Raw genomic sequence first — 17,364 nt, forward strand, 5'->3', positions numbered from 1 at the left:
ACCGTGGTGGAAGAGGGTGATGTTATCCAACCACCGTGGTGGAAGAGGGTGATGTTATCCAACCACCGTGGTGGAAGAGGGTGATGTTATCCAACCACCGTGGTGGAAGAGGGTGATGTTATCCAACCACCGTGGTGGAAGAGGGTGATGTTATCCAACCACCGTGGTGGAAGAGGGTGATGTTATCCAACCACCGTGGTGGAAGAGGGTGATCTCCTAATAGTGGAGCATGGGCCCAGCTTTAGGCTACTACGCTTACATGCTACAGCGGTTCTCAAACTATGGGGTCACGGGAAGGTGTCATTAGCAACCAAAAAAATATATATTGTTTTTTCAAATCAAGAAACGGTTCCTCCCTGGGGAGGAAGCGTCAGTGAATCCACAGTATGAGTCTATCTATATGTAGCCTACACAATTACTCATTCAAACAAATACTACTTCTGTCCAGAACTCCACTGGGTACAGCGAGCCACGTGCTTTTCTAATAGTACAAGAGAATAAAGGGGATGATGGGAGGAGAAGATATATTGGGGAGGAACCAAACCAGCAGGACCCAGCCAATCAATTTTAATTGTTTCTATCGAGCGTTATTAGCATCAATTATTCAGTCGATTGCAGATCACTCGCGGAGCAAATAGATGGACGGTAAATAGTCCATTAAGAAAGACAGAGAGAGAGAGAGAGGGGAAGAAGGGAAAGAGTGAAAAAAGCTTCTAAAAGCTATTCATTAATTACAATTGCAAACAAAATGTACAGAATAAATGAGAGCAACAGAGCAGCGTAATGAAGATTACAAAAGGTGTGGTCAGTTCAGACCATGACGATTGGATATTCACCTGATGTCCATATTTTTGGGCATTCACAAATTGTCGATCTACAAGCTTACAACGTATACAGTGTTGTGAGCTTGTAGACTGGACTTGTATGCCATTTGTCACACGGCAAAGTCTATAGGGCTTAAGTGGTGAACCCGTTCATCCTCTCTGTGAAGCACTGAGCGAGAAATGGATGGTGAGACTGAGGAGGACGAAATCACATATAATTGTCCCGATGCGTGCTGGGAAATGGAGTCAATATTCAGAGGAGATGGGCAGGAGAGCACGTTGAGCAGTGCATGGTTCTCAAACATTTTCAGGTTGAGGACCCCTACCTACATTGCTATGTATTTGGCTGTGGACCCCATCTGAAAAGGTTTTGTAGAGAGCCCACATTAGAGAAGATTTGTTTTGGTTCGATTATTCCAAATATCTCATTATTGTTTCAAGATCTTTTCAAAATGTTAAAAAAATAGCAGATCTAAAAGCTCACAATGCACAGCGACAGGGTTACGGTGGTTGAACTGAAAATGTTATGAGCTTGTAGATCTGCTATTTTCGGTGAACGTGAAATTACTGGTAATTTAGCCTGGGGGACCCACTGGTCCCTCAAGGACCCCTCTTTGAGAACCACTGGCTTTGATAATCTGAAGAAAGAATTGGAACCTATTATACTACTGTGGTACTAGTGTCCAGTCCTACGTGGACCATTTACTGTATATCCATGCTATTTAGAATAACACACCTGTTGGGACACACACAGACAGAGAAAGACAGAGACATACAGACACGCACGCACCCACGCACACAGAGAACCAACGTCACATTATGAATGTGTCGAGTTCTATGCAAACTAAGTATGACTTATGAGCTATTATTGTCTAATTTGACTGCATACATTATATGGGGTGGGCCGATAGCCAAATGGGTAGGGTGCGTACCACATACACTAGGGTGGGCTCTAATGCCGGACAAAGCCAGGACTACCAGGCCTGGGTGGACCGTTTTCCGCACATCAATCCGTTCCTCTGCCCCAGTTTCACTCTCTCTGTACTGTCAATAATAGCACCACTTGTTTTCTTTACAAAACATCACATCATAATTATTCAAGGTCTGTCGCCATGACACTTTGCTTAGTCATAACAGATAATCACTGGACTGGAGTGGGCGAGTTTGGGAAAACATTTGCACCCACTAATTCACCACTGGCTGCATGGTGGTGGGAACCCTGCTCCATTCCACAGGCTGGGTGTCAGTAGGAGACTGGGAGAAAACCTTAGTCACAGAGCAGTGGGCCAACCTAGCGACAACCTCCACCACACATGTACACACTCACACTCACACTCTCACACACACACACACACACACACACACACACACACACACACGTCAATTACTAACTACACTTGTGACATTTTAGCATGGCCATTTATAAATTCCGTTGGCACTATTATTTTCAACCATATCCCTATTTTCGGCGTGCGATAGCCGTGCACAACTGAAGTATAACAAATCAGGCATAACTCTAAGCCCTGAACACACTCTAAAAGTCTACTCTAAATAGTGTCTAATCCTACACCCAACCTACCGAGTTTTTTCATAATCATAATTCTAATTATTTAAGGACAACCATAATAAAAACAACCATTTCTCCAGTGAAACACACACACACACAGACAGACACACGTGTGTGTGTGTGTGTACACACCCACACACATGCGGCACACACATGCACACGCACGCACACTCGCGCGCACACGCACACAGACACACACCCGTGATCTTAACCTCTTGGTTCCTGACTGAAGCTCGTTTCACTTCCTCCTATGGTGCTCTGCTTCCTCCACAGATGGCTCTACTTTCTGGAAGCTTTACTCATCCCAGCCCAGGGTCAACACATGCTCTGCTGTGACATCAGCAGCACCCGCGCCAGAATGGGACGCACACACACACACACACACACACACACACACACACACACACACACACACACACACACACACACACACACACACACACACACACACACACACACACACACACACACACACACACACACACACACACACACACACACACACACACACACACACACACACACACACACACACACACACACACACACACACAGCTCAACGAATGCATCCTGTTACACGTGTACTGTATGCTGTATGTTGCTGTCTGGCAGAAGCCACTTATCTCCATATTTTAACTTTTCGTAAATTAACCCTACTTGATCATACTACAGCGTCACACAGAAGTAGCGGATCTACAAGCTCGAAGGTTTCTTTTGAGCTTGTCGATCTGATAATTTTCATTTTTAAAAGTAAAAGTAACTGTTTTGGACATGGTTTCCACTTCCCAAGTATTCTTATTCGTATTCTTTAAATAAAATAAATTTAACGCAAGCAGAATTTCATATTTATTCGCACGGCGGTGTAGTGGTAATATAGCAAGGAGAAGGTGTGTTGTGAGCTTGGAGATGTGCTGTTTTGGGAAATTATTGAACCTTTGGGAACATCTTAGAACGGTAGCAATTGCAAAAGGATGACAATGGCTTAAAAATATATCATGTTCAAACCGGCAGGGTATGAAGAAGTTGACCGTTGAGTGCCTATTCATCATTTCCTGTGGCATTACCTTAGTCATGCTCAGCCCCTCCACCCACACCATGACCAGTCTCACAATCCTTCCGCCTACAGTCTGCATTGGTGAGTGGAAGAGGTCCTTTAAAGGATAAGCACTTTCGATACCACTGATGAGACTCATTTAGGGGGATAAGCATTTGTTCACAACTTCACACTATGAATCAATCCCAGAGCAAACTGACCCGACCAAAAAAATCCCAAATGTCGCAGACAATTCAAGATCGATAGATCATTTTGTGTAGGACGTGCAGCCCTACCTTCCATTATATCAGTGGTTCTCAACCTGCGGGCTGAGGCCCTACTGGTGGGCCGTGGGGATATTGTAAGTGGGCCCCCAAATAATGTTGAATGACATTTTTAATCTGTATTTTTGTCTTTAAAACCTTGGAAAATTTGTTTTAATTGTGATAAACATGCTCTGAAAATGCATGCATGCGCTGACCGCTGACCACGGCCAACACTTACTTTTCAAGAGGGCCCTGAATCCCTGATCCAAAAAAAGGTTGAGAACCACAGCGTTAGATACAGTATGTCCACCACTGAAGGAGACTATCAGAGAGAGAACCACAGCGTTAGATACAGTATGTCCACCACTGAAGGAGACTATCAGAGAGAGAACCACAGCGTTAGATACAGTATGTCCACCACTGAAGGAGACTATCAGAGAGAGAACCACAGCGTTAGATACAGTATGTCCACCACTGAAGGAGACTATCAGAGAGAGAACCACAGCGTTAGATACAGTATGTCCACCACTGAAGGAGACTATCAGAGAGAGAACCACAGCGTTAGATACAGTATGTCCACCACTGAAGGAGACTATCAGAGAGAGAACCACAGCGTTAGATACAGTATGTCCACCACTGAAGGAGACTATCAGAGAGAGAACCACAGCGTTAGATACAGTATGTCCACCACTGAAGGAGACTATCAGAGAGAGAACCACAGCGTTAGATACAGTATGTCCACCACTGAAGGAGACTATCAGAGAGAGAACCACAGCGTTAGATACAGTATGTCCACCACTGAAGGAGACTATCAGAGAGAGAACCACAGCGTTAGATACAGTATGTCCACCACTGAAGGAGACTATCAGAGAGAACTGATTTTGTGCATGAATAATTTCTCCTAGAAAAAGAAAGATATTGCTGTTTCAGTTCATCATCGGCGTCAGTGCAAATTAGGACCTCGTCACAATTGTCACGCATTTCTGGAACGCAACATCCAAGGGATGTTTCATAATCACATTCAGCAAGCTAATGGATTGACTGATTTCTTTCTCCAGCATATCTCTCTCTATATGCTTCATGTGGCAAAAAGGCTCGGGTGCACTTTTAATCCTTCTGATTTACAGACAATTACTTTAGGAAGCTGCTAAAGGCACAGTTGTCAAGGCTGGCTATAAAATGTCCTGCTGTGCAAATCACTTCAGACATGCTCTGTCGCTACATCTTGGAACGGCACACGAAGAGAGTTCCCACTGAGGCCGCCCGTGCTAAAAACATATGACCTCATGGCAGTGCAAGCTGCTTTGGTTTAAAGAGTTCACTGAATGCCAAATGTTGTGTTAAGACATGTTTTTTTTTATCCCTGCCATAAAACACTATCTGGCAAATTTTACAATATGAACATTTTGCATAAACAAATGTATATGGCTGGAGCCACTGTTTGAGACACTGTAATACAATTTGTTTTAGCTATCAGCATGTGCATTAACGGCAAGCGCTTGACTTTCAAACCACAGCCATGACTCATGCAATATAGCGGTCAATGCTGATTTACACCCCGACCAATAAATGAATGTATTGATTGTTCCCTGATTCAATTTAAGAAGGCATTTTCCTTGACAATATTAAAGTCAGATGCTTGCCACAAAACAAATACTTTCAACCAAGGGTTTTCTAAACAATTGCATAATAAGCATTTTAACCCATTTTGGGCGGGAACCCCTTTTGTTATTGAAAAATAGCAGATCTACAAGCTCATAGCGCGCCACCGAGTGGCGTGCTACGAGCTTGTAGGTCTGCTATTTTAGAAAAATCGAAGAACGACTGACATAGAAACATAGCTTTTTTCAGAAAACTGTCAGGATGTAGAAGACATTTTTAGAATCTGATCTCAGGTCAAAATGGGTTAACATTACAGCCATCATCAGCATCAGACTCAGCGAAGACATTCGGGAGCAGCTCCTTTACGGAGGAAAAACGGTATGTTATACAGCTGGGTCTGGGCAAACGACATCTCATATACTGTAGTGAATTGATCCATTTCACCTCGGAGAGTTATGAACGCCACGCCACGGCTCTAGTGTTTGTCAATGTCATTTTGTGCTGCAGCTGCAGGTCTCCCTCCGGAGAGAAAAGATTTCATCTCGTGAAGCATAACCCCAGATAAATAAAGCATTATGTGAGCTGCTTTGTCCCTTTAATGCCGACGTGTATGATGAATTGTCCATGCTGTCTTTGATCTCAAGTGGGGGGGATTGAATGGAGCTTTTTCTGGGCTCAGCAAAAAACAAAATATATAAATAAGGAACATTTTCAAGGAAGGTGACTGATCCCCCTTTGCTAGTGCACAGTCTAATCATTGCTACGGTGCTCAGGTGCCAAAGGTTTATTTGGAAAATGAAAGCGCTTAATCAAAGGGCCTCCTAGGGAGAGTGTTGGAGAAACTAATCTGCCTAATTAAAATAGAATTTGGAGCAGGTTCAGGGGGTAAAGCGTTCTCATTCATAACAATAGTGAGAATCGTTAAATAGAACGCGTTTGTCCCTGGATTCTGTACTGGCAAATATCATCCCAGAGGAAAGAAATTACAATTAACTCAAAGACCCTGTACCATTTCAAACAAGAACACATTATCTTATGTTTGTTTGGGCTTCAGTTTTTCCTTCTCCTTGTTTTCATCCATTTCTCAAACTCCGTTACTTGAGGTGCTTCATTACTTTAAGCTATTTTATACACAAGCTATTAAAAAATAGCCAAAACAGACAAGCTTGCAACTTGTGGCATCGCAGCGCTTCGTGAGCTCAAAGATGGGCTATTTTTGAACACGTGTGGAACAGTTCTTTTTTTACTATTAAAACGCAGTAAAGATTGACATTTGAAAATGTCCACCTATAATGTCCAAATCGGGGACACTGGGGTGAAAGTGGTTCATATTCCTATCACGTCCATTTGCGGTGCAGCATGTGGACCTCAAAGACACAGCGTGGGGGAGAAGGGGATCAGCTGGTCAGATGGAGCTAGTCTGGGACAATAGTGGGAGGATATAATACAAGGGGTGGGGGAGTGAAGATAGACAACATCAGCTGCTCAGAAATGGGGTGACGCCTGCATGGGGTAGGGTTCCGGGGGTGACCTGTCGGCTAATCAGGCGCGTTAAGAGACAGACGTGTGCGAGACCAGTGCCACAAAGACACAGCAGGCCACACATGCGGACATGCTGATGGCCATGTCCCTTGAGCAGCCAACATACCAGATGTGTAACTGCTTAAGCCTCATTTATACTATAGTTGCGTGCTGGTGTCGTGCTCAGTAAATAGCAGATATACAAGCTCACCACGCACACATCACATTCTTGACACGTGGAGCTTGTATATCTGCTATATATGGCATTGAATGAATGAATGAATATGCCTATTCATAGTCTGGATTTTCGGTGGTGAGGTGAACACCGCTCGGTGGTGAGCTGACCAATGCTCGGTGGTGAGCTGACCACCGCTCGGTGGTGAGCTGACCACCGGAGCTGAAATGAGTAAAAACAGAGAGAAGGCCTGGAGCGGTGGCGGTGGTTTGCTCTTCACCGCGGCTTGTGACGTAATGTTGTAGTTCGGTGGTCACCACACCACCGAAAGTCCAGACTATGTATGAGCCTTAAGTAAAAATCAAGCTTTAGCTCTGCTGGCTCTTCAAAGAAACAAACCCAAATATTAAGAATTCTTTCTCTTTGTCAAATTATATTTATTGTGTATTAAGCTGTAAAATACATCATCTAAGTTTTGCTAATTGTCTAACTAAGGAGGCAGGGCGAGCCTTTCTGCTCCTCCTCACACTTCCTTGAGGGTTTCCCTCGAAAACAAACATTGATGAGTATTGATCTTGACTTAAAGACCAAGCTCTCTTGATCCCCTGAGTGTCTTACTTGGGTGCGATTCAAACAAAGTGACAGCCACCTCCTTAATGCCAGAGTTTTACAGCCCTTGCCACATCATGGATGTTATATTTCCATCCGTTCGCCTGCCCATGGGCAGTTTGGGCAAGGTGGGATATCTATAATGAACTCCCATGGGCCTTTTATTTAACAGCATAAAGGTGGTTGCACACAGGATGCGGTTTTCATATTTTTAGCAGCGATTTGCCGTCGGTTTTCAGAAAAACGTCCAGTGTGCAACCACCTTTAGTGCAAAATTACTGTACATCATTAACTGCGTGGGGTCCTCCAGGGGTCTATACTTGGCACCCTCCTATTTCCCCTCTACAACAAATATATTTGCAGAAAATAGCCATTGCAACGTTGCATGACCTCGTAGAACAGCAATTTTCAAAAATGTTACGAACATTCGCCTATTACCAAATGCCCAGAACGGGTACTCTAGGGTTCAACTGGAAGTGGTTAATAATAAAATGAGAGCACCAAATCCTCAGACATTACAAAGGAATAAAAGAGCTAAGGGGATTTTGTTGAGAAATGGGAACTCAGTACTCGAGAGGATATTAGAAATGAAAAACTTTACTAACTCAGACAGCAATGTAACGTGTGAAGGGAACTGGGCAGTGTGTGTAGAAACTAAAAGTCAAAAGTATGTGAGCAGAAGTGTGCATGTCTAGACGTGTCCAATGTGATGCACTCTTCCATTTGTGTTGAATCCTACTTCTGACGTCTAAAATGTGTTTGACTTGGCTTGAAATAGAGTGAGGAAATATTTTGTTCCAGCTTCACACTATTAACGCTACAAACCATTTATAGCCTGTCCTTATTTACTGTCATTTGATGTGGTTGGATTATACAATGTCTTCTACACAGGGCATGCACGCACACAGACATAGCACATTTGTCATGGCAATACATCTCCACATGATTATCTAGCAGCCACATGGACAAAGCAGCAGGGTATTTAAATCATGGAACTATAAATATTGACTCGCAATAACAGACAAACTCCAGAATTTGATCACTGTCCATCCTGCAATGTTAGAGAAAAGGACTAGCATGCTGTTATATAACAGCATGCAATAGTGTGGGTTGATGTTATTCAAACTAATTACAATATTGATAATAACATCTTTATATTAATGGCCAATTATGGAAAAGGTATAAAATTAACGGATGCTACAACACTCCTCATCAACACCCTCTCTTCATCTATCTCCTTCCCCCTCTCTTCCGTCTTCCAAGATATTTCTTGGCAAAAGAAAGGGAAGATAAGACAGAAGCAGATACAGTATGAGATGTGACTTGGAATCCCAAAAAACTGAAAGTGCTGGTAATCAGATCCTTCTATATAGCATACATTTGGCACAGGCTTTTGTCAACAACATTGAGTTCTGAAATGCAGTGAGTCAGTGACTGCATTATGGTCCTTTCGCCTTTCAAGTATGGTAATTATGTGCGCTGTTTGTATGTTGTTGCATGCTGTTCGTGTTTATGCCAAAGACATACTGCGCCAACACAAGCACAGTCTTTTGGGAGTCAATAGGGGAGGGGCAGTTAATGAGGGAAATAGAACAAGGGAGGACAAAAGCATAATGAAAACAAGAGATAGAGAGACTGAGACACAAAGATCAGAGGGAGACAGAGACACAGAGAGAGGGTCTACAGAGGCAGATAGAGACCCTGGTACTAGGTGACACATTCAGAGTGAAGCCAGAGAGGAAATATATGAACAGGATGTAAAGTGCATGGGGATTTTCCCCTCCCTGCCTCCGCTGTGCAGATGGCAATGGAGAAAAGTCCTGAAAAAAAATCACTGAAGCCTTTCTCTCTCACTTTTGGCATATTTATTTCTCACGTTAAGATCAAATGTGTAACAAAATCAAATCAAATAAATAAAATATTATTTCATGCTAATGATCAGTATAAGAATATGTGTGTTGCAAAATCTGATCATAAACAAGAGACTGGATAGATAGTCCATGTTTTCATGTGTTTTTGTCAGTATATTGTTTCTGAAAAGTAGTTTTCCATCTCTCAATTATTGCCTTATTACTTTATGTGGTTCCTACGTTGTCTGTATCTCTCTCTACATCCATTATTCTGGTCAACACTAAGTGATCATAATGCATTTAGCCCCATTGTTAAAGAGGAAATCATGCAAGCCCAAAGGCAATTTGTGTTGTGATAATTCAAATGAAATGTAGACTATAACATTCAATGTTGTCTCCTAACTAGTCCCATTAAACCATTCATGAACATTTAGTTTGGTGATTTCTGGTCAAATGTAACTTAATTATTTGCATTGTGAGATCTGACATCTGAACATCAATGCATATATTTGAGTAAGACTCTCCATATCAGTGGTTTTCATTCAACCAGTGGTCCGGGGACCACCAGTGGTCCTTGAGTGGGTTCCAGGTGGTCCCTATCTAACTGTTGGAAAGTCTGTAACCAATTGGACCCTTTAACTGTTGAGATTGTAAAATGAAACCAAATGGACCCGTAACACAATTAGAGAATGTAGAATAATTATTATTTTGATCAAATGTCTTTGGTCTGAGAGGCTAAATCTCATCAAATGGTGGTCTGTTGCTCAAATGTCGAATAAATAATAGACCTTCATATGAAAAGGGTTGAAAACCCCTGCCATATACAATGATGACTACAGCAGCAGAAAGCCCAGTGGCACCTCTCCACTTGTGAACAACTGCGGCCATCGTCTGTTTCATTGCCCCACTTAAAAATACCACGTTCCCTCTCACCTTCACTCTGCCCTCCATTCACGATGGGAGCCCGTGGCTGTGCTGTGTGCCCTCCAACACAGCATAAGGATCACTATGTGGGATGATTTAAAGTTCGTATGACAGGCCACAAACCAAAACCTCTGTCCAATATGTCACAGCTTGCAGCGTCGACTGTAAGGGGGGTAATGTCACCAAATAGCTGCGTGACAGGAGGAGATGGAGTGTGTGTGTGTGTGTGTGTGTGTCCTTTCTGTCACCGCACAGTAATATCTCACTCATCATCATCATCAGATTGCCTCAGCTTGCATGTAATGTTGGACAATGATTTTAACAGCAACGCTTAAACTAAGACTTTGAAGCTCTTCAACAATACTCATTATACCACAGTAAGTTCCGAACTCGCATTGTGATTGGCTGAACGGCATTCTAATGAGTGCCAAAGTCCTCCATATAATTGCACTCAGAAGACATCCACCTGATTTAGCTTACTTCTATTCCGTAGCAACAGCTGCCATAGCTGCTTTCTAATCTCTAGTGTAGTGGTTCTCAGCATGGGGTCCAGGCAGGGGAAGCCCAGGAGTCCTAAATAATCTATAGATTAGGCACCAGATGGACTGGAAAACGTACCCAAAGAAGTACCTCATAGTATCAATACTGCAATGTAGAAATACTCTGTTACAAGTAAAAGTCTGGAATTAAAAATGTACTTGAGTAAAAGTACAAAAGTATAATGCCCTTTAAAAAGTACCAAAAGTAGAAAGCACTCATCCCTGTGTCGCACACATTGTGAGCTTGAACTTGTAGATCGGCCAAAAGGTTTAGAGGGCTGAAGTGGCTAATGTACGTTTTGTAATAATAATCAAAATCTTCAAAGGAACAAGTAACTAGTACAGTTTTCAAATAATTGTAGTGGAGTAAAAGTATAATATTTGCCTCTGAGATGTAGTGGGCGGAGAAATAAAAGTACTGAAAACTTGAATTATTCCAGTAAAGTAAAAAATAAATACCTCAAGGCTCAAAATTGTACTTAAGTACAGTAGTTGAGTAAATGTACTTTCCACCACTGGTTACAGGTGGTGGAAGATCATCTTTTCAAATCGAGGGGTCCTTGAAATCAAAGCCAAAGCCGGGTAAAAACCATTACCCGGCTTTGTCAGAGTACTTAGTGCAGTGGCCGTTATCAGAGGACTTGTAAGTGTGACACAATGTTTCGGAATTTCATCGGTTATCATCATATCGAAGTATTTGCAAACTCATTTGCAGCCATAACGCTACTCTAGCCTACCTTTTAAGTGTACAAAAAAACTGCTTTTCACAATGAAGTTTGAGTCATCACCATTCATGTCTCCATGGCAATGCTTTTGAGTGAGCAATGAATTGAGCCCATGGAATAGCAAGCCCCGGTAACAACTCATATCCTCTATTATTTTATACTAAAAAGGCATTGAGTTCTAAAACAAGTCCACACTGCAGCATTCTTCCAAAAATAAATGTGTCCACAGTCACGGTGAGGGATCTTTTCATATTACCGTAAAATTACTGTAAAATGCCTCCGATCACGTTTTTTGGGACTGATCCCAATCACCTATTGTTTTTCCTCACAATCGGCCAATAGCGATCTTGTGCGAAAGCCGGGGAAAATTTGAATATTTCCAAAATTAAAATCCACGTTAAAACTGTTGTGTGTGTGGCGAAGAAGGGGAGAATGTTTAGCCCTGATACAAAGATGCAAAACGATATTATTAAATTGCCGAGCGAGCGCCAATCAAATCCTTTGGAGTGAAAATCGGCCAAAGCACCTTGATAGTCAATTGCACATCTTGCCTTGGCTACGCTCAACCTTGAAATGCCTTTTGAAACTGTTTTTCCACATGAGAGAATCATCTTGGTACCTGGCCGGTACACACAAGTCATGGGCCGCAGCACTTTCAGTCCTACTGCTGAGGAAATGAAACTAAAATGTAATGTAACCATCCAGAAAGAATATCACTCTATGTGTGTAAATACGTTTCTCTTACCTGTCCTGTGACTGCTCCTCGTACATCCTCTCCTTCCCCTCTTTGAAGAGCCTGATGGCCCGTTTGGATTTCTTCATGAGGCTGTCAATGTAGATTTTAAAGTATTCATTCTCACTGAGCTGAGTGAGTCTCTGGCACTCCTCATATTTGCACAATATTAACCGTAGGTGCTGGTAGGCGTCGGGTAAAATATCCAAGATGTACGGTGGGCTGTTTTTCAGCTGGAGCCTGGGATTTTGGCAGAGGCGGACCTGTGACAAAACACAGCAATAATCACTAGGAGCTCATGGAAAGCTCCACACTTTAGCAAAGTTGACAACATCTGTGGTTCTCAAAGTGAGTTCCGCAGACCCCCAGGGGGTCCTTGAAGCTCAGTCAGGGGGTCCCAGGGGGTCGGCAGCAAAATTAGTTAATGATGGCATCAAAACGGTTTAAATACTTTAACCCTATTTTATGTTTGGTAATTCAAAAATAGCCGATCTACAAGATCACAACATGTTGCGATAAACTTTATTTGAAAAATGTGGAATAATCTTGAAGATTTGTAACAACACAAATTTTGTCTTAAGGGGGTCTCTGGCACAGAATCTTTTCAGATGGGGGTCCGTGGCCAAATACATATAAATTGGGACTGTTGACATGAAAATGTTTGAGACCCACTGCACTACATCACAGCAACTAGCTGAAGGGTTGTTTAGATTTGGCACACGTAAGAGTAACCAGAATTGGTGTGTAATTGTGCATGAGAAATGTTATTAAGTGATTTGGCCATATGAAAATTACAGGATATATTGCATTAAAACGGACAACAATATTAGCAGCATTACGCAAATAACATTTTTAATAGTTCAGATAAACAGTCTCTCTTTAAATCTGCTAGTGTTACTATGCTATTCCCTGGTATTATTGCAGTATTGCTGACAGCAGAGAAAGGCTATGCAAGTTAACATGGCTAAAATACCATAAAAAAGTAAAGAGTGAAGACTACAGTACACAATAAATCTAGTGTTAATGAAACTCTGAAGAGTGTTCTTAGCCCTTCAGAGTTATATCCCCACTGAGGACTTTGGTGTGTATTATCATGTTATAATATTAGAATACAAGAGCGCTCACCCTGGGTCAACTCTGGTGACCTCGGAACGGTCGCCCCCAGATATTCCTAAACGTAACCTCAGTAAAACTAAGCCTAAACCTAACCTTATTCCTAAACGTAACCTCAGTAAAACGATGCCTAAACCTAACCTTATTCCTAATCTTAGCCTCAGTAAAACTATGCCTAACCCTAAACTAAACCTTATTCCTAACCTTAACCTCAGTGAAAAACAAATACAAGAACAGCTGGGGGCGAGTGATCCGTGAAAAGAAATGGAGGCAAGTGTGTTTTGGGGTGAGCCTTCCGGTTACCAATGTTATTACTGTAGTTATCTTGACTTACAACTTTATCCATGAGTTTCCAGGTTTTCTCCACGGTCCGCCGGTCCGCAGCAGCTTGTTTCGGAGGCCCGACTGCATCCTGAATGGCATCGATGATGCCCAGTATACGACCTTTACTTCGGTTGGGTCCACCACGTCCACCTGGGTTTCGGCCACTGAGAGCAGTTGCCATTTCCTACACACTCAGGTGAACAGACATAACCAACTTAGTCATAGAAACAAGTTACTGCTTGAGAGTATATACTGTGTTTTTCATTCTCTTAAAAGTTTATGGGTGTACTGTTTAGAGGACCTAAACAATTCAAATAGTGAAGAAAAGTAGTGTAAACACAATATTAATAGGGTACCGGTACTTAGTTTATCTAAATAACACCATACATTGAAAGGACTATATAGAATGGAAATAATCTCTTATGCTTTATTGTGTTCCTTTGACAACGATTGTACAGCAGAGATATTATTTGTGTCTCATATATTTATCTTGTGAATAAATAATGTCAATCGGTCAACCAACCATCAAAAAACATCTTACACCTTTCTAATGGTTTGGTGACGTTTTTATGAGGAGAATCTCAACATCTCACAGCATGTGGGCAAGTGAGAGAAGCACCCTGCTGTCCCTGCACATTGTTATGTTATGGTCACTGTAGATAGCTCCAATAAATTGTAAATGCATCATAACAGTTGACAATGTTATTGGTCTTCTAGCCCCATAAGCAGCTCAATAGCTTCCATAGTAAGGCATGTCTTGTAGTTGATAAATGCCTAATATTTCTGTTTGTGAAAGGCATACAAATAATGTCAATAGCATGTTTCATTATTTATAGCTATAGGATAATATGTCAAGTGGGTTATTGAAGTGAAACCATGTTGAATCATAGCATATCTTCCAAAAGAAATACAGCATTTGCATCAATAATATTATGAGTCTAATCAGAACGTTTAATCTAGACTGATTTGGACTGACATATAGTTTGTTTATTAAATCTGAGTGAGTAGTAGTTTCCAACCACACATTCAGAATGCATGATGTGACTGTGTGCACACGTTTATAAGGTAGTGGGGAAAAAAAGTATTGGTTGACAACCGTTCAAAACAACTTACTACCTTTACTCCAACGCAAATTGTAGGGCGGACTGGGACGTGCTTGTGAGATTTATAAACATTCAAGTTATACAGTGTCAAAGAGAAACTGGTATGGCTGGCAAAACTAAACATTAACCATGCAGGTTCGTACACCCACTGTTGCTTCTTTTGCGTGTGTGTGTGTGTGTGTGTGTGTGTGTGTGTGGTCGGCCACGAATTAAAAACAAAAAGTCCTTTAAACTTACTGCGAACGCCACCAACGTAGGAATGTCGATGGGATCTGGTCTGGATCGACCTCGGTCCACACAACATCCAGTGTGCTCGGACAGTCAGTCAGACAGACAAGGATTTAAGAATAATCAACCCCAACGACACTCTATAATAATATGATCCACAACTGGATTCGGCAGCAGTTATAATAAAACATCCATCTCTCTTTATTCTTATAAATCCTCTTGCCCTGCCTGGTAAATAGAGCTACTAATGGTGGAGTTAAAGAGGCGAAGGACAGTTTTGTTGAGTCTGTCTCTCTGACACACTGTAGCCCTCCCTGTTGCCAGATTGCGCGAGAAGTAAGCAATAGGTCTTGGAAAACAAGCCCAAAAGTAGCGACAGTACAGTATGATTGGACTGCCGATCCATAAGCTCACAACGGTTACGAGACGCATCACACATGCTATATATATATATATATATATTTTTTTTTTAAGTAATATTTTTGGAACATTTTTTAACAACACAAATATTGTTCCGTGGCACAAACACATTTTAGATGGGGGGTTTGGTAGAGGTCTCAGCCTATAGCAATCACTTTCTCGCCTTTAAGGCGTCTTACTGGTTAATTTGGTAGGCCACAAAATGTGACCTTCAACCTTCAACTCTCACTGGACCGGTTCGCAGCCGAGTGTACGGCGGCTGGGATGAGGATCAGCGTTTCCAAATCTGAGGCCATGATTCTCAGCAGGAAACCAGTGGATTGTGCAGTCCGGGTAGGGAATGAGGCATTACCCCAGGTGAAGGAGTTTAAGTATCTCAGGGTCTTGATCACAAGTGAGGGGAGGTCGGAGAAGGAGATCAGCCGGAGAATTGGAGCGGCAGGGTAGGCTTGGGCGATATTGATTTTTTTATATCGGTATTGATAACGTGAATAATATCGCGATTATCGGTATTATCGATTATCAGCCTTTTTAATTTGGCTGGAACCCGAAATTCTGCCAAACAGCAGTATTTCCAGATATTTTTTTACGAACCAACTTGCTAGGACTAGGACCGGCGCCATGTTTTGTTTGCTTTCCTGGGCCGAAGCGGTCCGACAATGCTGCTGTCGCCTCGTCGCCATAATTCAGCGTCAGTGCCAGTCAATGCATGAACACTAAGTTATTTGGCAAATTATATTTTAATGTTTAAAATGAAATACTTGTAAATTCATCACAGACACACACATACAATAATGTAGATGCTTATTTAATAGAAAATCCATATTTACATGACGGTAAAATTACGATATTCGGTATTATCGGTATTCGATATTATTTATATACTCCACGATATTACCGATATTGATTTCAAATATCGCGATAAACGGTAATATCGATATATTGCCCAAGCCTACGGCAGGGGCGGTATTGCAGTCGCTGTACCGCACTGTTGTGATGAAAAGAGAGTTGAGCCAGAAGGCAAAGCTCTCTGTCTACCCCGAGCAATCTTCATTCCTATACTCTCACTTATGGTCATTAAGTGTGGGTCATGACCGAAAGAATAAGGTCGCGAATACAAGCGGCTGAAATGAGTTTTCTCCGACGGGTGCCTGGCATCTCCCTTAATAGAGATATTGAGAAGTTCAGTCGGAGTAGAGGCTGCTCCTTCGTCTGGAAAGGAGCCAGCTTAGGTGGCATCTGGTTAGGATGCCTCACGGGCGTCTCCCTAGAGATGTCCTTGATGCACGTCCCACTGGGAGGAGACCCCTGGGGCAGACCAAGGCGCAGATGGAGGGATTACGTCATCGACTCACTGGCCTTGGAACGTCTCGGGATCCCCCAGGAGGAAGTCACTAATGTTGCTCTGGAGAGGGAAGTCTGGAGCTCTCTGGTAGAGCTGTTGCCCCCGCGACCCGACTACGGATAAGCGGTTGAAGATGGATGGATGCCGGACACAAAAATGTTTGAGAGAGAAGTGAGATTGTGAGTATGCACGCACGCACGCACGCACGCACACACACACACACACACACACACACACACACACACACACACACACACACACACACACACACACACACACACACACACACACACACACACACACACACACACACACACACACACACACACACACACACACACACACACACTAAAACACAATTCGCAATAACTACAGTAGCCTACTAACATTTACCAGCAACTTTACAGAGAAACAAGCCCAAATTAGCTTATAATAAGCAGATGTGGCAGCCCCTGCTAGGAGG

At 42.4% G+C, this 17,364-nt stretch overlaps 1 protein-coding gene across 2 annotated transcripts in view; it reads right to left on the reverse strand.

Moving 5' to 3' along the window:
* The window catches only part of cblb (Cbl proto-oncogene B, E3 ubiquitin protein ligase), a 73,441-nt gene extending 58,028 nt beyond the window's left edge, over window positions 1–15,413 (reverse strand). Inside the window, exons 1-3 of one of the 2 annotated variants that reach the window (XM_080779752.1) lie at window positions 15,146–15,413; window positions 13,816–13,989; window positions 12,381–12,631 (exon numbers count right to left, since the gene is read on the reverse strand). In XM_080779752.1, coding sequence (XP_080635878.1) covers window positions 12,381–12,631; window positions 13,816–13,986 — 422 coding nt within the window. In that variant the 5' untranslated portion in view covers window positions 13,987–13,989; window positions 15,146–15,413. Of the gene's footprint in view, window positions 1–12,380; window positions 12,632–13,815; window positions 13,997–15,145 lie in introns of both variants that reach the window. The other variant, XM_080779753.1, reaches the window with a different exon arrangement.
* Between the last annotated feature and the right edge of the window lie 1,951 nt (window positions 15,414–17,364).

The sequence above is a fragment of the Protomyctophum bolini genome (assembly GCF_963924005.1).
Source record: "Protomyctophum bolini genome assembly, chromosome: 13".
Classification (NCBI taxonomy): Eukaryota; Metazoa; Chordata; class Actinopteri; order Myctophiformes; family Myctophidae; genus Protomyctophum; species Protomyctophum bolini.